This window comes from Gallinula chloropus (genome assembly GCF_964237585.1).
Source record: "Gallinula chloropus genome assembly, chromosome: 12".
Taxonomy (NCBI): domain Eukaryota; kingdom Metazoa; phylum Chordata; class Aves; order Gruiformes; family Rallidae; genus Gallinula; species Gallinula chloropus.
Window position 1 is genome coordinate 11,439,748 of NC_140097.1, and position 26,217 is coordinate 11,465,964.

Here is a 26,217-nt window from a genome sequence, read left to right on the forward strand (position 1 = left end):
TTAAAAAGAAATCAAGTGTATCAGGACAGGGCTTATCTTCAAAGACTCTTTTATTGGTTCTTAAAAAAAATAATTATGGCATGTATGCTAGATAGTTAATTTCCTTATTTAAGAAAGTATGTCAATTTATAGGCTACAGGTAATTATAGACTTCCTTAAATTTTGTACTATCAGCATTAGTGCACAATGTACTCTCAGTAAGAAATAGGTAACTTTCCTGCTGTGAGACAGAGTAATTCTCCTTTCCAGCTTTGATTGATAAATACTTTGACACAGTCCTTCTCACAATATATAAACATTACATAAAGCCTCCTTGTGAAACTGTGGTTCACTTAATGTGGACATTGGATACTTTTAGAATTCTGCCTCTTAATGTGGCAATGACACATGGTATTTCAGGAGAAAATTTCCAAGGTAGTTTGAAAGAAAAGGAAAAAAAGAAAGTTAACTGATTTTCATGATACTCCAAAGCCAAGTGGGCATTAATGGAAGCAATAATGTTTTATATAGTGTCTGAAGTCCTTTCACACAAGTTATAATCTCCTTATTTGCATTTAATTACATAAAAATCTTGTGCTTAAAATACGGTCCTTCAAAAATGGCAAGTCCTTCAGGCATGTGATAAAGTAGTACACAAAATTGTTTTGGCCAACTTCATCTCTGGTAGAGTTGTTAAAGAATTAATTAGACATGTTATATGCAAACCAAACCAGTTCTCCTTCAGATCAAAAGGCTTACCAATGGGCAAACTGCCTGTTCAATTCAGTGAAGAAATTTCAAAATGAGAAGGTGTAAGGACTATAGATGCTTGCATGCTTTAGATATTTATATTAAAACTACTAGTCAAAATAAAAGCAAAGGTGCATTTAGTTTTTCTCTGACAAAACTCACTTTACCATGTTTTACATTTTCCATTTGAATCTTACAGAACAGCATAGGTGTTCAAATTCAGTGTAGGGAGAAAGACAGTTTATGTCTCATGGTACACATAAAGGCGTTCACTGTATCCCAAGGCAGAATGTAAACTTCAATCTCTTAAGATATGATTTTGGTGACTCAACAGGCCATTTGATACATTCCTCTGCCCTACAACAGGATCAAATATATGGCATTTTTCTTTTTGAACAAGTAAAGGAATGACTACGTTTCTTCATTTAGATTAACCAAGCTTTACTCTTTTCATCCCCAAGCATTTGGATTAAAATGTATTTTAAAAGAAACCCTACAGTTTAATAACTCTTAGCCAGACTTTTAAATACAGTTGGGTTCTTTTTTTATTTCTCCCTGTTAGTCAGAAAGGATAGCACTCATCTCAATGACTAACAGTTATGCAAATACTCCCATGCATGGAAGCAAGAGTTCTGAAAACAAGGAGTAAAACAGCATACCAACAATGTGACTAGGAAGTAGGGATGAAGCATAAACTCAGAGGGCTAAAAGGTGATCGTTGCGGCTTCCCTGATTCACGCTTTTTTTGTTAATGATACTAAAAATAAATACATGCATAAACACCAAATTGCAGGAATCAGCCATGAGTAACCCTCAATTCTGTAGATTTTTACTGCAGAACCAGTATAACCTAAACAAAATGATAAATTTTTTGCCAACACAACTGAATAGTGATGAAGGAATACAACTGTACTATAGCCTTCCTGTTATGTATGAATTCTCCATAGCATTTTGTATTTGTTTACAAATAGCATTAAATACAGAGCAGAATACAATACAGAACATAGAGGATGGTTTATCCTGTTACTTTGAAAGCAATGCACTCCCCCATAATGCTACAGCCAACACCCTGCTGATTTTAAGAGTATGGATTTCTTTTTAATATTAGAGTGGCTTTTTGAAACAGACTTGTGATTAACTATCTATTTAGCCTGCATATTATAACCCTCAAGTCTATCCCACTCTGGAACTTTCAATTCCATATGGGTAAAACAAGTTTTTTAGATTGTCTTAACTTGTAATTAAAAAACAGAATACTACCCCTTCTTTCCCCCAAGTCACAAAACCACTGTGATTTGCATTAAAAGGACTATTTAATCGTAATACTAATATCCTGGACACCTCAGGGAAGGTTCACTATGAACAGAAGAACAGCTTTACAATTTCTGTGGATATCTTGATAAAATGGAGGCTAGAAAGCAAATTAGCAGGCACATAATTTAAAAATTAGTTTTATTTACCACTTAAATAGCAGCATGTGATCAACTCCTATCAGCTTTTTTAAAGAACGTGTTTTCACACCTATCTAGCAAAACACTCAATGTTTTATTTATAAAATATTAAAATAAAAAGAAATCCAAATGAACTGTGAAACTTGCTTCAGAATTTTAAAAAATGGGTTGAGTCCTTATAAAATGATTCTCTGTATGACAAAGTTCTGGAGAGATGCTTGAAACTATATTGCCACCTGCTGTCTCAAAGGAAAATCAGGACACGGTCTGGATGGGTGTATTATTTAAAATTCTGCAGGTATAGAAGTCTGTTAATTTTAGAAACCTATTGTGAAGCTTATAGTTGTGAATTTATATTTCATCCCATCATTATTGGGATGAAATGTAAATTTTGAAATCATGAAGGATTACTTATTATTCACACTCCCTTTCTCTTGCTTGACCTTGATTGGTCCAGAAAAAAATGAGACGAGTCAATGAGGAGGAAACTAGTGAAGATTGTGTAGTTTGTCAGGCCCCGCTCATCAAAAGCCAATTCTCTTGCAGCTCTCATCACACAGTGGCAAGACAGAGTTGGGAAGAAATCAGGAATATGAAATTCATGGAAGTAAAGAACTGCTTATTACAAAGGCAATCACAGAGTATCTTGAGTTGGAAGTTGATGTTTTGGGAAAGATTATGGATACTGCAAGCTGACTAGAAGTTGTAAGGGCTTCAGTCTTCTGTACTTCCTTCAGCAAAGAGGTGACTACAGAAAACTAGGGTTTAGTCTCTCAATGGAAGCGATACATTTCAATTAATTAAACTTTGGAAGAAGCAGGATAGTGAAAGGAATAAGTTTAAGGGAGTTTTTAACACCTTGAGTGTTAAACTAAACAGGACCGAAGTTATTTGGTAAATAAACAGTTAAATTAACTAGAAGGGATTATGAATATCAAGAGACCCAGAAAAAAAGATTGAAATGTGTTTGCTGAAAGGTCAGACACTCAAGTACCTGGGGAGGAAAAACCAAAACCAAACTCACTAGTAGTCCATTAAATAAAAATAAACTGCATTAGTCAAAAGGGTATAGCTTAAAGCACTATTTCTGGGACTGGCTTAGTAATAAAAGAAAAAGTAGCTGTATAGAATACTAAAAAAATTGCTATTCTAGGACAGCAGATAAGGAGACATGTGGTGCCTGTTTGAAATGCTTTCATCCAAGTTAAATAGACAATGCCCTTCTTAATGTATAAAAATCCAATTTCAATGTTCTTGTGGTTCAACAGATTTCAATAAGTATGCGTTCATTTGTTTTCTCTCACATCAAATTTTCATCCCTGGACTTAATGATGATCCTAGACAAATTACTACTCAGATTAGTCTTGATATTCCAGGGAGATCGAGAGTGCAAAAGATTCAGAGACAGTGACACAAGGCAGCCAAAATGGTTTTCTTGTTCTATTCCCTAATTTTGTTTCACAGACTTGTTAGCTGATGTGTCAATGAATAAATACAATATGAAGGGCTGCAAAACAGTATTTAAAAAAATACATGATTTTTTCTTATGACATGTTATTTTATACAAATACAAAGCAGTTCAGCTAGTATGTCAGAAAGCAGGTTCTGCATACACACTAAAAGCTCGGCCCCATTAATTATTATTACTCGTTTTCCTTGTAGTCCCAAAAGGGCAAAACTTTTATTACTGGCAGATGGAGTAGGCACTACGGGATCCATCCCTTCCTATATGGTACCTGTGGCCAGACAAGATTAACTACATCTAGAAGCAACACTACTGAGGACAAGTCTTAAGGTCTTAACGTCCTTTGAAGTGAAGGATTTCTGTAAGCGTTTGGCTTTAAGCATAAGCTGAAATGCCATCTTGAACAGTAAAAGATCTAAGTGGGCTCTGAAGCATTTTGTTGAATCCGACTGTACTCAACTCGGCCAAATCCTCCTTACATAAGTCAAAGATGTTTTTTTCTAAAAATGAGGCGAATGTGGATTCGTGTAATTTGCCTGTTTACATGTCCCGTTATGCAAGAAGCTACCCCAACGGTACCACAGGCTGGACGGTGCTTAAGATTCAGTTCCAAAGCGCACCTCAGGAACATCGCAAATGGACCACGAACCACCGAGAGCACTTCTAGGAAACCCACCGCGACCAGTGAGGATCCCCAAGGGCTGGACCCCAAGTTCAACAGGACCGTCATGCAGAAACCGCGTAAGCAGCCCAACGAGTCTACTGAGCAGAACCACCCGTTAAAGCCAGCAGAAGCTGCGGCCGAGAGACGCCCGACGAGCAGACGGGAACCCCCGGCGCCCCGAGTAGCGGACGCCCGAAGAGGTCCGCGGCTGGGGACTCCTCACCCCGCGCTACCGCCGCAGCAGCCGGGACACCGGCGCACTGCCGCCAGGCTGGCTGTGCCGACCGACTCTGTCCCTCCTCGGTTGCTTTCCGTATCTCCTCTCCTCGGCGAGATTCCTCGGCCGCCGCTCCCCGCACAGCACCAGGACAGCGGCGGGCGGCTGAAGCCCCTAACTGGCCCGAGCAGACACCCGCCTGCCACCGGCAGCCATTTCTGGCCCCGTCTTGAACCACACGCCCCTCTTCCCTACCTTGTCTGCTTGGTCAAAGCCACACCAGGAAAAAAAAAGCAACAGAAAGAAGGGAAAAGGCGAAAGAAAAGCAGCCACCCTCCCAGGAAAAGCTGCCGCTCCAAAGGCATCAGCCGGCCCGCACACAACAGAGCCAGACCACCGCCCTCCCCTACCCGCCGTGGCGCGCCCATCTTCTCTCCCTCCCCGCTCGTCCTCTTTTCCCCGTCTCCCTCCGCCGCCACTCGAGCGCCGGGGATAATCCCCGTGTAACTGCTGTGCACCCTCGACAGCCGCAGCGGGATTTGTGCGAAACCTCCCGGGCGCCGGACTCAATCCCCCACAACGCCTCGCTGCGGCGGACCCCGCAGTGTGCGACGAGCCCATTGGCGAAGCCGCCGCTGCCCGGGAAGCCTATCGTCTCCCGGCTCCTTGTGCGGGTCTGGCAACCGCTGTACACAGGGACGGAGCGAGCGATGCGCGCGGCTCGAGCGCGTCTGCCCAGCTTCCGCCGACCCGCTCGCCGCCGGGCAGAGCCATGAATCTGGGGTAAGGAGGGAGAGGAGAAAGGAACTCACTGGGTCGGCAGCGGGAGTCACTGCCCCCGGCTGGGACGCAGCCCTGCCCGGGGAGGGACGGCCCGGGAACCTGCCGGCCTTCCCTCGCGCAGCGGGGCCGGTCCCGCGGCGGCGAGGGGAGGCGCGCGGCGTGCCGGCGATAAGGCGCTTAGAGCCTCGCGGCGAGGTTGCCTCATGCAGCCGCGGGGTGGGCAGGCGCTTCCCTTACAGGGGCTCTGTGAGGCGGGTTGGAGGGGGAGTGAGGTACTAAAACCACCCTAGCTCCGCGGTGAGAGAACCGCCTGTACCAGCGGTACCGTTTTCGGACCCGGTTGGTCGCGTTCCCTTCGGTCAGGGAAGCCCTCCCCGGCGCACCGTCAAGGAGCGGGGAGAGAGGGGACGGCGCCCGTGTGCCCGCTCCTGGGCGCGGTCGAAAGCCTGCACCCCTCCTGCCCACACAGAGCGTCTACAAAGATGAATAAGAGGTGCTGGGCTCGGCTTAGCTGCCGTCTGCCCCTGGAAATATCTAGAGTTACAGCTTCGGGCGCTTCTGCGCGCCCCTGTTAATCGGACAGTTCGGTACAGCTGTCCGTGTGCTAGGCTTTTGGTTTTTAAAGTGAAAGGCAGCTTGAAGATAAGCGTTATTTTGAGTATCAGTTTTTATATTAGATTTTTTTCTCAAATTAATTCATCAAAGAAAGAAAATCCTTCACTTCAAAGTGTGGACCGCTTTGCCTGGCAGCACAAATAGAGACTGTTTTCAGAACACAGCCCCTCTGTGTGATCAGCGCTGGCATTCAGGGACACCGGGTTAGCATCTTTCATAGCACAAGGCTTCGTATTGTTGGATAATTAAATTCTTGAGGGAGGCATATTGCTACCTATAACAATATAGAGTGGCAGCTTCAGAGTAAGGATCTACTTTGTAACGTACAAATCCAAGTTCTCCAGTATCAGTAATAACAAGATAACCTCTTTCAGACCTAGTGGTTTCTTTGTATTAAGTAACTTCTCACAGGCGTAGGAAGCTTGGTGTATGAAAGGCCATCTGGGCCAATGATCAATACAGTGTCATAATTAAGTACAGTTCCTCTTGTTATTAATGTAAAAATCTTGCTATTATTACTGAATATTTCAAATTCTTCTCTCTCATTTTGCAGAGATGGGCTGAAACTTGAAACTGAAGTGCTGGATGGAAAGCCTAGGCTAATTTTAGCGGCTTCTGGTATTTTTTTTTTAATTATCTCAAGTTTAAGTTAAAGAAGCTTTAAAGATTACTTAAGATCTAAGCAAAATGATTTATTGAAATATTTTCTTCTGATTATGAAGAATATTTGTACATTATTTACAAGTTCTCTTACTCACCAGCTTGATACTGAACCAAGTAGTCTGACCACTAGTGAGCTGCTGGGAACTAGTTTTGACTCTTACAGCTTGTCTCTCCATTCATAAAAAATGTTAGTTACTATTAGATATTGACCAGTATGACTTGTTAATTTCTGTAATGCTATAGCATCTTACTTACTAGAGAAAGAAGCCTAATAATGCACTGCTTAATTTGCACAGAATTAGATCATTACAGTCACATTTCTGACTTTAAAGCAGCTTTAGATTTGGCAGTTGATGTTTATGATTTTCAATAAGCTGCTTATTTTGGCTATTACTACCACCTGAGAGACGCTTTTCCAGTACACTTTAATAATTAAAATGTCAATAAATTATATTTTTGTAATTTGTCAGTCATATGTTTGCAAAGTGTTCTACAAAGCAGTCAGGATACAGAAATTCTTTGATTAATGCCCTCTAAGTTATATTTTCTGCATTTACCAGCCATGTGTCTATTGAGGCATTATGGGGTATTTGAGTCAGTAAGGAATACTAGTCTGTTGGAAACAAAGCCTTGCAACACATCTGAACCAGCAATGCTACAGCTTTTGCTTTTCCTAATGATAGTTAGCATCACTGGCCACATAGGACTGTATGCATTCCAGACTGCTCTAAGGTAAAGCATTACTTTTGAATTAGCCTTGAACAAACAGTCTTCTCCAGGAACTGACATGTTTGTACAGCTGATATAAACAGCACCTACTTGAATGGAACTGCATCAAGGGTTGTATCACATTCTGTTACCTGTGAATTTCTGTTCTCTGCACTATCAAGCACTGCTCACAGTCTTAGGAACTGAAGTAGGATTATTCTGTAGTAGCTTAAGCTGCTACTTGGGGTAGTTGTTTCACTTTTACACAGGAACAAAAAAGTAACAGCACTTTGGAGTTCCATGTTATGGATCCATGTTATGGATCTCCCCCCTGTGATGGCAAAGACCCAATTTCTTTTACCTTTCCACAAAGAGGTTGAGTTCATACACACAGCACATAGAATCACACTTAATTTCTGAATGTTCAAGGAACCTGGTCAGATGAAGGTTGAGTGCTTGAGAACCCAGGCATAAACATGGCTGCAGAACACTTTCACTGCTGAAGTACTATCAAGATGGTTCAGGATTTTTAATCCCTGAGATACGCTTTTCCAGTATACTGCAGGACCCCGCAGATACTCCCAAGTTAATTGACATTGGAAACTACTAATAGTGTGGTTTCCAGCCTTCAAAGAACAGTTAGTGTTCTCCAGTGTCTTGAAATGCAAAAAAAAAAAAGGTGTATAATTGCTACCACTGCCAGAACAATAATTACATAGTGCAGCTGAAGCAGCTTTGTTTCCAGTATACATGTTCCACTAAGGTATCACATGCACACACCCCTTTTCCACTAGCTATAAGTGCATGACTTCTTGTGTTGAGTACCACGCTCCCTCTATATTAAACATAGTTCTTAATATTATTTTTGGGGCCACTACACCTCTGTGCATCCTCTCAGATTTGGGTTAAAAGACTAAAGAGTATTTCTGGGCATAGATAATATAGATAATAATGGGTGTCGTGATTGTGCAAGTACTGTTTCCTTAACCTGTCAGCTATGGGTACAGATAACATCATGTAGTAAGAGGGTGTGTGGATGCAGGGACTATCCTGGAAGAATGTGACACAGAAAGCAAACTGGGGAAAAAAAATCACAATCAGCAAACAAAAAAGCCTTTACCACAGGGCACTCTGAGAAACAAAATGAACAGTAGGGGAGGATCAGGCTGGCGCAATAATTTGATTAGATCTATATAAAACTAGAAATAGTTCCTATAGTAGAGCTGTTTCTCCTGCTCCCTGCCAACATACCTTTAAGATGTGTATATTGAAATTCTGAAAAAAAGTATAATTGGGGCAGATGTTACACAGAAAAAGTACTTCACCCCCCATCTTATAAAAATCAGATTAATATAACAGTTTACTAATTTATCAAGATTGCTTTTCAGGAGGAAGTTGCTATTAAATGCTTCTCTCATATGTTTGTGTTTATTTCCCAAAAGATAAATCAAAGCCTGCAATGAAGGTAAGTGGGAATTTTTAATTTTTTTTTTCTAGAGCACACAAGTTAACTAGTTAATTTAACAGCACAGAAGTTTGAGAACAGATTTGGACTGTCTAAATACTTGTAATCAGTTATGAAAGATGAATATGTATTTCTCAGGCTCATAATAGCTGTTAAAAAGGATGAACTAAAAGTTCTGTGGCTATTTACCTTTGCAGAATGCTTCAGTTTACTTTTCCAAGAACATGGAACAGCACAGGGAGTCATCTAAATGAGATCTTTCAGAGACCTTAAAAGGATTCTGGTAATATAGGGATCTGAAGCGTGTTTAAGTTCCACTCTAGTGATACAGTTTGTCTCTGAGTAAACTGGCATGCAGCGAATTGGGGAAGGAAAGCAGAAAATGGTCTCAGTACATCAGAGATAATTGCAGGTGGACATCAAGGACCTTGAAAAGGATAAAACTTCAGTACAGAATGAAAAAAAAAACCAAGAATAAAATTATAATACTGGCTGTATGGTGAAAATATACACCTGTTTGAAGCCAGGCTTCAGAAAAAAACAAGGAAAAGCAGAATTAATGTTTCTTAATTCTTCTACATGAGTTATTTTTCATACTGTTGTTTTCAAATGACAAATTTAGGTGCTGTATTCTCTTCCAAGGTATTACTAGTGCCCATGAAGACATTTCATTAGTTTCTGCTGATATAACAAAGAAAAATTACACTATTGTTGCTTCAATCTTGTTCTCATTTTTTATATGTGCAATTTTATTTCTTTACTTAATATATGGTAAAATCTTATTGCTTTAACAGATGGGTAATAAAGCCAGAGTACCTAAACAGGCTTTGAGAACAAGGCATACTGGGCATGTTCTGAGATCAACACAAAATCCTTTTATCAAGCAGGAAAATATAACAAAGCCAAGGAGTCAGTCAAGCTTATCAATGACAAAAGGTGAAAAACTGCAAGTTACTAAACACTCCTCACATGAAGCCACAATCAAAGATCACCCTTTGGTTTTCCAAAGAGATAGCATAAATGGATATCCTGATTCAGAGAATCCTGATGTTGTTAAAAAAAACAAACAGAAAGCTCAAAATCCATGTGTATCAGCTGAAGATTTAAGAAGTTTGGTGTGTTTAACACAAGAACAGCTTCAAGAGATTTTGATGACCGTAAAAGAAAGCAGTAGAAGCACGTCTGAGACTCATAATGAAAAGCAAGAGGAAATGGGTAAGATACAGATAGTTGAATAAGTTCCTTTCATGGAAACAGAACAAAGTGTGGCACTTAAATTACAGAGTTTGTAATTTAAGTATTTGCATGCTGCAGAGATTTTACTTTTCCATATAATGCTCTCAGACAAAATACCATTTGCTGTTACAGATTTGAAATTGCCTGTTACATTCAGGAACCAAGCATTTGATAGTTTTAACAGTAGAAAATAAGGATTATTTGCAAGTATTCCAGTACTTAGAAGAGCAAAACAGCTAGCAATTCTGCCACTATTTCATGCAAAAAAAAGGAACCATTTTACACTTGGGGGAAAAAGCATAGTAGAACTGCACTGTACCATTACCATTAGGAGTTTGAAAAAAACCCCAGTACCTCAAGGAGATAGGCCTGTTTGGATTTGTGAGGAGTTCAGGTCTTGCATGTCCTGAGCAGTAGCAGCATTTTCCTCTGGCCTGAAGGGGTACATGTATCCTTTTCCCTAACTGTAACTTCACAGTTGAACAGTTTTGCCGCCCCCCCCCCCCCCAATTCTTCTACTCAGAAGCATAAGAACTACTGTGTACCTTCCTGTATTGCATCCTTGCTCTTGTTTGTGGACCAGTGGAGGTGATCAGCTCTTTGCCCCCAAGAATAAAACAAACAGCAGTTAAATAGAGTCCCAAAGTTTGAACTCTTAGCCAAGAATAAGTGTTTAAGTCTAGCATTCTAAAGATACTCTGTGAATTTGTAACTTATGTCTCTTAACTGTACAGGCAGGGCTGAAAACAAGTTCTGTTAAATAGTGGGGTATTAGAATGTTTCTGCTGTTCTCAGAGTATTTACTCAATGCTAAAGAAAGTTTAGTGGTCATACATTCTACAATATTTATATTCTACCACAGCTACTAATGAGGCATCAGAGGAAAACACAGCATTGCTCCAGAAACCTTGTGAAGTTTCATCTGTTCCAGATGAAGCTAACTCTGTTTCAATCCAGAAACAAGAAGCATATCCACAGCCAGGACAGAAAGTTGTGTACGTATATCTATCTGTGTTACAATTTTTGCAGACACTATCTCCAGTAAAGATTTGTATTTTAGTTCTTTATCACAGTAAGAATCTTTATGAACACTACTTAAAAAGTTAACCTTTAAAATTAACAGATTATCTTTCTTGATTATTCCCCCCCCCTCCTTTTTTTCTAGAAAGGATTCCTGGAAACCTGCTGACATGTTTAGTACCTTGGGTGAAAGAGAAGGGGCAAAAGCCTTACTAGAATTTAGAAGGACTCAATGGAGGAAGGAATTAGGTACTTGTGATATATTGAATATATTTTTAATCAATTTATTACACTCAGGATATCAAGAAACTTTGTATTCCTTATGCTCTTTGAAATGTACTTGTGTCAGCACAGTTGCAATAAATTGGAAAGTACATTGTTTTATTAGTCTCCAAGGCTGATTGAGATTCTTGAATTTCAAAGTTTTATGCAATGATTATCTATAAATTCTTGCAAAAATGCTTTTTAACTAACAAATATATTCAGTTGTGCTTCATATTTTACAAGTTACTTGCCACCAATTTTGTCACATGCTACCAGTATTTGATAGCATCAACAAATCCATTGTGGTTTTTTAATGGGAAAAGCATCATTCTCATCTACAAGCACGACTGAATGTGTCAAACTGCAATTGGAGCTTGAAGCAGTTTGCAGTCCTGCCCCATCACTAGCCAAAGGGAATGAATCTGTTGGAGAGTAAAAACATCTAGCACACTTGTAAATTCTCTCTGATGAATTAAGCTTTTTATGATTCACATGCAGTAGCTTTGTGGTTTGTTTGCAGATTGGGTTCCAGTCTGCATTGTCAGTAACTTCCATGTATATCTCCATTGGTTTTAATATTACCTAGTCCAAGATTGTTATAATAAAATGGAGAGGATTTATATACTTAGTTATTTCTGTTAGTTTCCCCTCTTTTCTGGGACTTCTTAAGCCTTCAGTGTTTTGTAGTTTTCTCTGAGAGATTCCCCAGATAACTTTACATCTCTGGGCAAAAGCTGAGCCATCATCCTTCTAGAAGCAAAGTCTTGTTAAATGGACAATGGTGACTTGCTCTTGTCCATTTTATGATCAAAATCACAGGGTAGACCTGGATTGCTGCTTTAAAAAAACACATAAAAGAACAAACACATCCCCAGAATGCTACACAACTGTATTAGGAGGAGCTATTTATGTAGTTTGTTGTGGTTTTGTTAGTTTTGTTTTTGGTTTTGTTTTTCTTTAAGATGAACAGGTAGCACTGAAAAAAAAACTGAAAGAAGCTTTGGAGGAAGAGGTGGGTTATTTCTGGGCAAAAGCTGGCAATAATAAGGCCCATAAAAAGAATGTGGAAAAAGCAGACCCAGATAAGGTAAGGCTATCAATTAAACACTAAAAGAGCACAGTTTCCACAGCACTGTTCCAGAACTGTTCAACATTTAATTCATGCAACATTTTCTATTCAGTATGAATCCAGTAGAAACCAGTCTCAGTGGTCACTAAGTTCTTCCATGGCATGAATAGCTACAGTTCCCTGTTTCACATACTGTTGCTCCAAGTTGTAGCTTCACAAATTAAGATCTTTGTACCATGAACAACCTATTCCTGTAGTTCTGTCTTGAGGAATAGTCTCAAATCTAATTCCTGGTTATGTACTTCTTAGCATTTTTATGAGCTCTGACATATATTTGATTGCTTACATAATAAGCACAGCCATTTTTGTTCTACCCTGTCTTTTAAAAAGTCAGCTGTCCCTCTGAAAATGCTGTGTCAGATGAATGTATGTCAGATGAGACTGCTTCTCCAGTGAAATTAATTGCTGATAAACAGGAGTTAGGGTTGTATCTGCAGCTATCAGTTACTACAGCAAAACCACACTGGTTGGTTTGTGGCATTTTCAGCAGAAAAGTTACCACTCTGCCCCATAAGAACTTGTTCAGTCACATAATTAGGATATACAGGATGTGAGATGCTTAGTTACAAACTTTGGCTGAAGTTTTAATGAATAACAGCTTCTAGCAGGATAATTTACTTTTTTGTTACATGTGAAAGTCTATTTACTACAAAAAAAAACAGGTGAGCTAAATAAATTGAATCTTAAAAGACAATGGTCACTTCATTTGCAGACAGTATTTCCTGCTGAACCAGTTATTACCACTGAGGAAAACCAGGTCTGTGCAGAGGCTTTAACCACGGAGCCTCATCAAGTTCCACTGAATGTTTCAAGTGTTCCAGCTGGGCAGTCTTCTGATTTCAGTTCTTCTGACTTACCAGCTGTCAGTGGCACTGCATTTGTGTTAGGGGTAAGGCTTTAAATTGCATGCAGGTGTTGGGGTTTTTTTACTTCTTTATTGGCAACAGATGTAGCTCTTCAGTAGTTCTTTTAAACTAGAATAATTCAGCAGAGTCTTTGCTCCATCTAGGGAATTGTGTCTGAAGTAATGTTTATCAAAATATTGATGCTTTGAAGAGTGAGTATTTTCAAAACTGATGTGAAGAACAAGTACTGAAGGTGTGAACTTTTAGGTATGCATTAAAGAAATAGAGAAGTGGGAACCTATAAGAAGACTTTAAAGTAGTGTATTGATGTCAGAAGGTTCAAGATGTAGTTTTTGAGGTTTTGCTAGTAGGCACTGATTGAAGAGTGGCTTTTGTCAGATAGCATTGGAAGCTGTCAGTGCTGCTGGAGTTAAGTAATACAGATATCCATTAAGGAACAGAATAATTAAGACTATCTAGAACATACTTGAGATAGACCACTGCTAATTAGATCATGGTGCTCGGTCTCCTTGGAACACAGACTGAGCAGTGCATAGGAAGAAGGGATGGCTTTTTATTCAGGATACATAGAAGTAAAGGTTTTTTTGAGTGAGAAACTGATAGAATAGTATTCAAAGGCTGGCTTACTCTTCTTTCTAACAAGTGAAGCATTTGTACAGTGCAATCAGACACTGGACACTAGTTCCAAACTTACACTCCTGTTCTTTGCCCAAGAGAAGGGTCCAGTTAAGCATAGCAACTGAAGGCAGTTTTCTGCCAAGCCTTATTATGTGGCTAGAAAGGTACTTAATTTTTTTGCACAAGGAAGAGTCTAGCACCTTATTTTAAGAAGCTGTGGCCCAGAAACAACCTTTTAGTGCTTTGAAACCTGAGCAACAGAAGTGGCTTAAAGAGCTGGACAAGCAGAGAAAAAGGAATCTAAGCAGCAAAAAAACAGAAGAAAAGCTTGATTTATAAAGGGTGCCTGTGGCTTAGAGGGTCATTTTGGAATAAAAGAAGTTTTTGTCTCCATATTTGTTCTAAGAAATAAGAGATGAAACCATACCTAATGAAGAAGCAACAATTATGTGCACATTTTTGTTAAAAGCATTGTCCAAAAAGTGGATTTGTTACCTGGTATGCAATTCCCAGGCAAGCAGGAGAAAGAGTGCTTTTATTCAGGCCTGAGTGGATTTCCACAAGTCAAGCACACACAGAGCCAGCTCTTGTTATATTTATACACAATTGTTAAAGTGTAATACCTCCCCAGTTAGTAATTTACATGTAATTATAATAACTGCTGTGTCATCTTCTTTAATTACTGTGCCTGTATGGAGGAAGGGTCTTCACCTATGCAAGGGTTATCTTCATCTATGGGTAGGTTTTTAGTGTTAAAATGAAGACAGTTCAGTTAGGGAAACCTGGACTTCAGTTTTCACTGCAATAGCTGCTGTTAGTGTTCCACAACACTTGATCCTTTAAACAATTCCTTTGATCCATTTCTTAGTAACCACCTAGCAACTGCCTACAATCATTCTTATTTATAGAGCCATTGTAATAGAGAGTCATGGGTAACTTTTAAGTTGGGTGATAGGTACCAGTGGGAAAGTCTAATTGACTCTTCAGCCAGTAGCTGTTCCAGTATTTCTGTGGCAGAGACTAGACTATGGCCATGTGTCCAGGGTGATGTGTGAAGAGGCTTGCTGCAAGGATGAAGGCAGTGATACTACTATACAAAAGCCCTAGGGTTTGGAAGGTGTCAGAGACACTGGCTAGACACTTTATAAAAGTAAGTTTTCTGTAGACTGCAGAAAATGATGAGAAAAGAGAGGGGAAATTATAGGACAACTACACAGACAACTACAGAGTTTCACAGTGGTCACATTCTGCTTCTAGGAATCTTACTTTAATAAAAATACACTCTTGTGAAACGTTTTTTAAGCGTATCTACTCCAAAAAGTATTGAAGTAAATAGGCTTACCTTTTTTATCCTTTGATTTTTTTAGGCTATTGAATGTAGGTCTCTTATACTGTATCTAGAAGTAAACTGTGGCCACTGTTACTGCTTTACAGGTGAAATATGTGAACAGACTTTTAATACTGTCACTGTTGGCCAATTTGGTCAATATATCTTTTACCCCTGGAGGTTCTTCTTATAGAAGTTGACTCCTTTCCTTTACATGGTACTACTAGTAGCTTTAAGGTCAGTGGGATTCTTACACAGCCCAATATTGATACTCTCTTCCAGAGAGTCTGCCTTTTGAAGTGTAGAATCCAGATTTCCAAATTACTGTACACTTTAACCCCAAGCTTCTTTCACGACGCATGAGATGTAGCAACATCAGTAGATGTTCTGTATTACCAGTGAGGAAGAACCTTAGTTAAAACTTGAACAATACAAATGCTCACAGTTTGTCATCTTCTGGATTAAAAAGCTACAATTTTTACCCCCAGCTGAAGCAGTAACAGCAGCTGTAAAATTCCTGAGCACAAATTATTCATTTTCACTTTAGAGCTTGTAATACTAGAAGAGAGCTTTCTTACCTGCCTTCCAAAAACCCACCTTGTTGCCAAAGCTAGTTATACAGCAACACAAGTCTCTTCCCCTCCTCAGTTGTTACAGAGACCAGATTTCCTTTGTAAACTGAGCTTTGTAACTGAAGAGAGCACGGCTGCAAAGGCTCCTTCATTAGCTGCCTTGTTTTTCAATTTGACAGATGCCCTGTGGGAAGATGGTTGCAGTCACCAGTGAGTAACCCAACAGTAATCTCAGGGCCTTTTTCAAAGGAAGTTAATAGGCACTTAATTTTGTTTACTTCAACATCTTTTTTTTCAGGTTTTCTGTTACTCTCTCAACCTTTCTGCCTATTGTACCATAGGCTTGCATAAGAATAAAGTTGATTTTTCAACTCCCAACTCTTGAGGCATTTTCTCCCTCCAGGGAAACAGTTTTTTAGTCAGAAGATAAAACCTGAGTACCTATAAAGAAACAAAGGCCCCTTGGATTAGAATCTTATATTAGTGATATATTGGAATGTCTCAATTGCCAACACTGAGCCAAAAGGATAAGCCTGGGTAGTACAGAAGAGACTTAAACCCAGTATATTACCTCTACAGAAGTTTTAGGTGCATCAGTGGATGTTGTGGGTGGAGGAGATTTTGAAAGAAGGCTTATTTTCTAATAGGTCAGTCTTTCTAAAAGTAGGAAGCTACATAGTTATATCTCTGCCCAAAGCATGTTAATTCTGCTACCATCCAGAGTTAAAATGGACAGGATAAATGTAGGACACCGTAAAAGATGCCACTTGTTGGTATTACTAGAGAGAGAACAGGCACACAACAGGAGGGAGTATGGCAGAGCAGACAGGATACTGACCTCTCTCTCAAGCAATTCCCAGTGCCATTAGAAACAACATGGAATGGAATAGTATTACAACTTGAAAAAGCACTACACAAATGCCTCAATCTGTGTTTACTTACTTTTTATATTTTCCTTTATCTTTTCAGTTTTTCATTGCTGGTCTCTTGTTTTGTTTGGTTTGTAGGTTTTTTCCCCTTAAGTATAGTAGAATTTTGATTTTGCTGACCAAGTATATGGATCAGTAGGGTAATTTCTGATCTGAGTTGCATTTTAAGCAATGCAGATTTCACTTTTCTCATTCAGGACATTAATTACTATCTTGTATTGTAGCCCCATGGAGACCTTTAGAGATGTGTACTGTCAGTTTTCTTTACTGTAGTTTATAGATAATTGAGCCTGTTTCCTTTTTTTTTGTTGTTGCTTCATATTTATTTAGGCTGAAGAGCATGACAGATGGGCAATACATTTTGATTCTTTAAAGAACCACCTTAATGCTAATGCACAACATCCCTTAAATGGAATGTACAAAACACAGCCTGAAAGTCTTTGCCTCTCACCTGACCCAAAGGAGCTGACAGCTTTTATTCACCCTTTTTCACCTGCAGCTTTAGGCAACATCATGCCCTCAAAGGTGGAAAATGCAGAAAAAGCTGCTAAAAACAGTGCTTTGGAACAGAGTCAGAAAGTCAGGTGAGTGAGCTTTGTGAGGCTAACCATCTTCCCAGCCAGTACATGTCAGATACTTCCTCAGAAACTGAAAATAAAAGAAAATTTGAGTAACATTCTTTAAATCTGATCTTTGGATCTTACTCATTTGGCTTTTGCTTTTTCTATAAATCCTTGTTTCACTTTTGAAAGACACAAGTACTTCAGTTGTTCATTAGTAAAATTTACTGCAAAAAACTTCACTTTGTTTCATAGTAAAATTAATTTCATACTTGTAAATTAATACAATGGGATATGAAATGTAAATTACTTTAAATCATGGAATAGTTCAGGTTGGAAGGGAGCTTAACATCATCTAGTTCCAACTTTCCACTAGATCCTAATTAAGAAAGGCTTTAGGATTATTTCCTTATGATTAAAACCTTTACCTGTTTCTTTGTTCATAGTTTCCTCCGTTCAATGACAGCTCTCCTGGACCCTGCACAGATTGAAGAGAGAGACAGGCGGCGGCAGAAACAGTTAGAACATCAGGTACACTTCTGGTTTACTTCTGTTTTCTATTTTAATGTGAAGAGAGGATGAAAGTGCTGTCACATGAATAAAGTATGAGATTTAATATCAGAATCCGGTGAGGTACTTGGCTTTTATGCTTCACATTACACGCTTGCAGTTGCTTTTACAGTGTTTTGTTCAGTTAGACCCTACTGGTTTCTCATATTTATGCAGAGATGATTGCATTGCTGTAACTGAATTCTTGCCTCAAAAAACATCCAGTGCAGTCTTCAGAGCTCACATAGGTTTGTGTGCATTTCTTCAGCCTCCATTGTCATCAGGAGGACTGATAATTAGAGGTGCCCACTCCATGAATCTACAGTTTTATCTCCTGTTATTTACATTACTTCTGTGGCGTGCTAACTAAAGGTGTATCTGCATCACCACATTTCTGGCACAGTGTAAACTCTTAATATATAAATGTTATGAGCCTGTTCTGGTCAAACTGTTATTCTGGTAGATTGAAATACTAGCTTTTAGAGCACATAAGGTAAAAATCAGAGCACCATTTCTTTATAAGAACAATTAAAGTATTTTTGAAAACATAAAAAGCTATTCCTGTTTGTCTCTGAGTATTTAAAAGTGCTTTATTGCTCCTCCCCCTGCCCAAATCCAATTCCGGATCCAATTACTATATACGTATAGGGAACTGCACAAACAAATCTTGTAATAGGTTTCATTTTTATATTTTTTAATTTTTCTTTATTGTTTTCCTGATTTTTCTAGAAAGCAATAATGGCTCAGGTAGAGGAGAAACGGAAGAAGAAACAATTGGAGGAAGAGCAGAGAAAATGGGAAGAGCAAGAGGAAGAACAGCGCTTAGCACGAGAGAAACAACAAATGCAGAGGCAGTTTGAAGAAGATCTGCTGAAACAGAAGCAAAAGGAGGTGGGGGTTACATTTTATTTACTACAGACAGTCTGTAAATAGAGCATGTTTGAAGAAAATGGCTCTTGTCCTTCACCTTCCAAATGGTGTTGCCTCATCATTTTGAAAACGAAAACTCTTTGATATTTAGATAGTTGAAACAAAAATCTGGTTCTTCAATTAATAAACTTAGACCACCATACAAGTCTCAGGCAGGTGTATTTTTTTTTTTAATACAAGGGCCTTTTCAGGAAGAGAAATGATAAGAACTGGCAAAAACAGAGTTGCAGTTTTAAGTAATACAGAAAACTTTTGAATGCAAATTTTGAATAAATAAATACATCTAAGTGTAAGATCCAGTTGTTGTTGGTTTAAGATGCTTCAGTACTGTGAATTTATCTGACTGGATCATTCTGGATTAAAGACTTTCCAGAATATATTCTGGAAATGTAATTTTAAATCATTCATGTTCTCTGTCATTTTTGCTGATCTTTACATGCTCCTTTCATGTAAAACTTAAACCAAAAGTAACATTTTGACCTTAGGTAAGTACAAATCTTGCATTTGTATATATTATTACCTGTTACAGAAGTGTCTGCGGAAGGTTAAAACCTTTGATGTTTTCTTCTTCCTTTTGGCACAGTAGCAGCTATTACTGTTTGCTTCTTATCTGGAACAGAGGCAGAATTCCATGATGTCACAAGACAGGGGGATTCTAAAACCTGCAGAAATGTGGATCCTTGATGTCTCTGCATTTTCTGGACAGAAGTGTATAGTATCTGCTGGTAGATGCTAGAACAAACTGGTTAGAAATTGGGAAACTTTCTATGTGATAGTTCAGCTCCTTCCAAACTTCTTGTGCTATAGGTCGTTCTTACACCTGCAAATGCAGTAGGATGTGTGCATGAGATGGCAACAGCACTTCTGAAAGGAGATTGTCCCTAGTTGTCACCTGTACCTTCAACCTGCTGGGTTTGGAAATTGTAACCTTCGTATTTAGGGATGTTCTGCCGTTGTTAGGAAGGCTCATGCCATCTGCTTTCTGTGGAAGTAGGAGGAAAGTGGGTTTTTAAAGTATTTTTATTTAGGATACTTTTATTTCATGGATGAAATCAGGTGGCATTGAGGAAAAGATGAATTTATTAGAAAGATATATATCCAAAGAATTTTGAGGGTATAGATGCTTATTTTTTAACACTTAGATTGAATATCTTTCATCAGCACAGCAGAGGTTCTGAATTTATGATCATAAAAGTCGTATGTTACGTATTGCACCTGCTCACCTAGTTTTGTTTTTATTTTTAACAAAAGCTTTACCCCAGATAAGAATGTATGTAAAACCATGAGGATTATATGGAGATTAACTAATCCTTTTAATTTTAGTCTCAAAATAAATGACCACAGATATTTACTTTTTTTTTTAAGGAATTCATGACACTTAAAACAAATGAGCTTTATCAGAAAATGCAGAAAGCTCAAGAATTAGCACTGAGATTAAAGCAGGAACAGCTCATTCAAGACTTGGCCCAGAAGGGACATGACATTTCAAAACTTCAGAAGACTCTTGGTGGTGGCAAGTACAAGTCTTTCCATACTCAGTTTGCCTGTTTCTTTGGTATTTGCATGCAAGTTGGTGGTGGGTGGGTTTGGTTTGGTTTTTTTCCCCCTTCTATGTTTGGGTCAGAAATTGCTCCTTTTCAATTTCAGCTTATTTAAAGAGCCTTCCAAACAAATACCGGTTTAACTGATATGGAGAACACTGTATTTCATTTTAATAAGCTTAAAATACCATATTACATAAGAAAATAGAGAGTTATCATCAGGAATGTGTAGATATGGATCGTAGTTCTCAGTCTTGCTTTGAGTTTTAAATGACAGTATTCTGGTAACTCCATGACCTGGTTTAAATGGCACATATGCTACCAAATTGACCACTTTTACTTATTTCTTTTTAGGTGATACAGAATTTGAAAATTGTAATACTGACATTTCACATCAAAGACATTTTTCTGATGACATCAAGAGCCACATTGCTCAACAGACTTCTCCTCGGAAAGACACTGCTGTACAGACAGGTGTGCAGCTCCTAATTAGTCTAAAGCACCTTAAGAAAGACAGTAAAACACTGTATGCTGGGCCAAACCACTGTCATTCAGAATGGAATAAAACTGCAAATAAGCACTTAGACAGACACAGGCATGTTGCAGTAGTACAGTATGTCACTGCATTCTGAATAAATGTCTGTATAGCTGTTATTTACCAGTTACAGATCAAATCACACAGTCTGAAATGTAATGTTGACTTAGAGTCATGGTCACAAGCCATGTAGGACTAAATTTATTAAGGCACTTAAACATGTAATTGTAGTAGACTTAATGTGACTGTTCACAGGTTCACATAATGTGGTTTGGCAGTAAGTAGGGCTGGGTTCCTAATGACTCCTTGAAAATATTGGCAGAAACATTGTCAGTAATTCTGCATTAGAAAACTAGACCTGTTAGAAAACCAGAGCTTATATTCAGATGTTTAGAAAAGCTACAGTTCTTATTAAATGCCCAGGCAGAATCGTGGGTCCATCTAGATGGAACACTTCCAGGCATTACCTGGATTTTTTTATCACACCATTAAAAAACCCAGCTCAGACTTAATCTGCAGTTATTCATGTTGTAGGGGAGGGCTGAATAAGCAGATTCATATAAGTTTGCAGTCACTTTATGCCTTGTATTTTGAAATGTATTAGCTTATCACTGGTGAAGTAGAAGCTTTTTCTGTTTGCTTGAGCAACAGTATTTTTATTTTGACGGTGCTGGTAGGAATTCTGTTGTGAATTTGGAGACTTTAAGAATTAAATAATGTTTTTGTATAGGACCCTTAGTAATTTTAAAATTGAAAAAATATTTCCACTGGAAGTCAAGAATTAGGAAAGTAAGTTATTCCTAGTAGCACTGAGAATATGACCAAAAGAGCAGAACCTGGAAAAACTAAATAGAAGCTTTACTTTGTTCTTTACCTTCAGATACCATGACTGAAACAGAATTCTACTTCTTAAAAGCATGTAGCCTCATTTAACACTGCTGTTGCTTTACAGTGATTTGATTTTTGTTCTCCCAATTATTTTTTTCCCTTCCTCATGGAGTTTGCTTCCACAGGTCACGTCTATCTTCCACATCAAAAAGAATAAAAATCTTACAAAACAGTAACAACCAGTTTTTGAGTAGAGTCAGTAATGGTAGATTGATACACATAGAGATGTCAAACAAGTAATTTGAACATCTTAAACTTGGAATTAAAGTATGATTTGTAATTATTTTTTAGATTACTTTAATCCTTCAGTATACACTGAGTCATCTGAGGAAAGAACTGTGTGTTGTGGATCACCTGATATTTCCATAGAATATAAAGAAAGTTCTGACAGCAAAAAACACCAGAAGGAAATGCAATATATGGACAAAAATACCATTTCAGGAAAAGAGACTGGTGGCATTTACAGTGATCTGTATGAACAGTATGCAAGAAAAGAAAGGCAAAGTAAACCTTCAGGAAAATACAGCAAAAGACCTGACTGGAACATAAATAAGCCTGGGAAGAAATACATACCAGCATCAGAAAGATACCCTAAAGAGCTACAAAAACAAAGGGAAGAAAACAAAGTCAGACGACAGTTAGAGCTGCTTCAGTTGGTACAAAGAAATAGCCCTGGAAATCTCTGCACAAAAAAGGGTGGTTATTCAGACCAGTCTCCTTCCCCTCACGAAGAAACAAGTATGAAGAATAAGGGACACAGAGTCAGAAAGGTAACTGATCCTTAACAGCAGCGATCTGTCTTTTTCAGTCCCCACAGTTTTCCCCGTATGTGGATTCCATTCTGTAACACAAGCACTGAGAATGTCCCTCTTGCCATCCTGTCTGCAAAGAATAGTATTACAGCATCATTTCATTCTCCATCAGCAGAAGATGATGTTCAGATTTGTGAATTACCTTTTACTGTTATTTCAGTCTTGCAAAGCGTTTATTCTCTTTAATTTATTGATTCATTGTGTAAACAGGGAATGGGATTGAAAGCAGTGTGCTGGATAGAATGACACCATTAAACCTGCTCTTTTTTGGTCAAAAGACATAGAAAATTGGCACAAATCTTCCTGTAATTTGTTTAACTTAGTGCATAGACACCCCAAGTCTCTAATGCAAGTCTTTGAACTCCTGAACGTAGGTCAAACAATCTTTTTGGAATTTCAGAATACCTTGAAAAACAAAAGCTTTTAATAGAAGAGTAAACTTTGTTTACTTTCTTGGTTCTCTCCTAGGAAGAACAATTGCATAAAAATCATTTGAATGAAGAAAGGTACGTTAATACTCTGCATTAATGAAATGTATAAATAAAAGCAAAAGACATGCTTTTCTTTCCTGATTTTTTTTTAAAGGAATATAGATGCATCTAACTGTCTCTTATTAAAAATACACAAGGCCAGGCAAACTGCAGAATATAAAACCAGAGTAAATGAGCAGAAGTCCAGTTCTCTGAGGATTCTTTGTCTCTACTATTTGGTAAAATTAATCACATTACTTTCTATGGTTTGGGTTGTGGTTTTTCTAACTGAAAGTGTTTCCTGCAGATTTGAATCACCACTGGTTAAGAACAGATTACACCAAGTGCAACAAAAACAGATCCGTGTTGCCAATTTCCTTGTGCATAACAACAGTAGTAAAAAAGAGAAAAACATCAAGACAGATACACAGCAGAGGAGCTCCCCTCCTCTCCTTACAGAAGCTGGAAGACCACCCTCTGCACAGTTTGTCCCCTATGTGCGAACCAATGAAGTGTATTGTCTTGATCCAGATGCACCAGTGACGAGACCGTCAACACACGACCCGCAGTATCGCCGGTTTAACGGTACTGAAATGTGTCGCGAACTGATTTGTGTAGAAGAGAGGTTATAGTTTGAAGGGCTGCAATTTGTTGTATTTGATACATTTCTTCACTGGATTTTGCAGTGACCCATGTGTGTTGTGCCACCATACAGATATTTTATGCAATCAAATGATGCTCTGTATTTTTTTTTACAAAAGCAACAATAACCCACAGAAAAAGTTGGGGGTAGGGGAGGAGCAACAAAATTTCTTAGGTTTTTTATCTGTCTTTTCTCTCTGTTTACCTTCAGTGAAATATGATTGCACTTCTCTGGTAGTATTGTATAGAGATGGGGCTTCAGGAGTTGAAGTGTTTGACTTGAAAATAGTGATTGTAATGTAATAGCAACCCAAACCAAGTTTCCTAAGCTATGAAAAATCTACTGCTTCAAAATTAAAACAAAATTGCTAAAGAGTATTAACTGATGTAATATACATTTACTCCTAGATTGTTACCAAAGGCAACGACAGATTTTTAGCTCTGATCATGTTAGAGATCCTCTTCTAAATCCTGATGTAGTTAAAGTCAGAGAGAGACAACAGGCAATTCTCAAAGGATTGTCAGAACTACGCCAGGTAAGCAAAAGGTTACTGAATAAGTGTGTGTGTGTGTATAAATACTGATAGTCTTCCCCACTGTGTCTGCTGATTGAACCCCATCCTTGTGCACACTCATTTCATCTTTGGCTAATCTCCCAAATCCAAACCAGTCTCCTCTGGTACCTATTGTTTTAACTCAAGGTCCATAACCAGTACCCATTGTTTTAATTCAGAGCCCATAACGATTCCCATAGTGATCAAGGCACACACTCTCCTAGTTACCTACTCCTAAGGGCCTTAACATGCTTTATATTCTCATAGCTGCTATAACTTCTTTAAAAACATAATCGTATTCTAAACTAAAATCAAAATAACCTGGGATTCAAGCTATTGTATTAGGGTCACTGTAAAAAAATGATAACACTGTCCTTTTATCTTACTGTAATTTATGGTAAGACTAAAAGCTGGTACCCATCAGGGTTTTGAGTTCAGCTTCAGACACCAGAATACCACAGCTGTAGTGACAATGCACAGAGGAGTGAGCAAGTTAAAGGTAATACAATGGAAAAGTCCCTTTCCCTCTGCACAGGCAACACCAGAGACTGGCTTCCACTTCAGTCATGTTTGAAAGTCTTTTGCAGAAGACAGGAGATCTTGAGTGCCCTCTCTGCTGACTGTACTACGGCATACTGCTTTGTTAAATTTGTAGATTTAAAAAGCATTGAGCCTTTAGTAAATAGTTTTAGAATACAAACCGGTAACAGGCAGCGTGGGGCAAACAGAACATTCACATGTATCCTCTCCTTTACTCCAGGGCCTCCTGCAGAAGCAGAAGGAGTTGGAGACTGCTCTGATTTCTGCTGTAGCTCCAGAAGAGAACTTTGTGTCACCATTTTGAGAGGTACAGACCAATGTTCTGAATTCTTAAACTGTAAAGGCACAGCACTTTGTTTGCTAGTGTCATTAATTATGATGCATTTTTTAAAAATTAAATATTTAAATTATGTGAATTAGATAGATTTTAGCATCATGTTGCTTTTCACATTGAAGATACATTAAACTAATGATGGTGTTTGGTCCGAATGGTCTGCAGTGCTGCCTGAAGGCATCTCCATTAAATATAAACCACCAAAGCACAGTACAGAACTGTTGTGTGGGGTTCTGTAGAACTGCGTGTGCACTTGGGTAAATGAAAGATTAAGATGGAGTCTGACTGACTTGAGTAGACAGTCGGATTTTTTTTTTTACTGTGTGAAACCACTTGTACTTAAATATTCAGACAGGGTTTAGGCTTAGAAAATCTCTAACTCGGGCAGTCCCAGATTTAGCACTTCTGTGGTCTTGGCTATGAACTTTTCCCCTCTCTCAAGTAAAACAAACAGGATGGCAGAACTTACCATGATCGTGCGCTGGGCCCAACACAGTAGAACTCTGTTTAATCTGACCAGATCAGTATTAGTGCATCTGCTCAGATTTGAGTGTTCAGTGCGTTTGCTTTGAGTCTTCATAAGCTGCAATAATCCGGTGTAAAACTGTTTCTCTTCCAGATCTCTGCGGAAGATGCGTAACTGGAACCTCCCCGCGGCGACTGTCCTTGGGCACAACCGGACACTTGAAGGTGTCTCCCCACAGCGGGGAAGGGAATACAGGTGTGCTGCCCTCTGCTTGTAGGCCACGAAGAGCGCCACGGGTCAGAACCTGCACTCACAAATCCATTCGGGTTCGCTGGTACGAGGGAGTTAAAAAAAGACTTGCCGTGTTTGGGACACACACACACACACTTGCTGCACTAGTCTAGTACTGGTTTGTTCTTAATTTAAACAAATCAACTGTTAATAGAAGTAAAAACATTAAAATTTAGGGAATAAAGTCTATGGATTTTGTTTGTTTGGTTTTTTAACACTACCCTTTTTAACCTTTGCTATTTGTCCTAACAAGTTTTGTTTGAGTTTGAAATAACGTGACTCTAAACAGGGTCATAGGGTACTAAACTGCATGTCCCCCATAAAAGTACTAAAATGAAACTACAACCAGGAAGGAAAAAAATAAATCCAAAACATAACAACTTG

General features: G+C 38.7%; 1 protein-coding gene across 1 annotated transcript; it reads left to right on the plus strand.

Annotated features, from left to right (window-relative positions):
• Positions 1 to 4,151: 4,151 nt before the first annotated feature.
• Positions 4,152 to 26,135, plus strand: CCDC66 (coiled-coil domain containing 66; the record flags this gene model as incomplete). The annotated part of the gene is given in 22 exon segments (XM_084269553.1): positions 4,152 to 4,819; positions 5,054 to 5,581; positions 6,478 to 6,542; positions 8,738 to 8,760; positions 9,555 to 9,975; positions 10,859 to 10,991; positions 11,162 to 11,265; positions 12,243 to 12,367; positions 13,122 to 13,298; positions 14,104 to 14,229; positions 14,233 to 14,235; positions 17,052 to 17,305; positions 17,728 to 17,812; positions 18,560 to 18,721; positions 20,126 to 20,273; positions 20,656 to 20,775; positions 22,016 to 22,494; positions 23,005 to 23,042; positions 23,314 to 23,591; positions 24,057 to 24,184; positions 24,963 to 25,049; positions 25,696 to 26,135. Coding segments are annotated over 21 exon segments (4,149 nt in total). The 3' UTR covers positions 25,047 to 25,049; positions 25,696 to 26,135.
• Between the last annotated feature and the right edge of the window lie 82 nt (positions 26,136 to 26,217).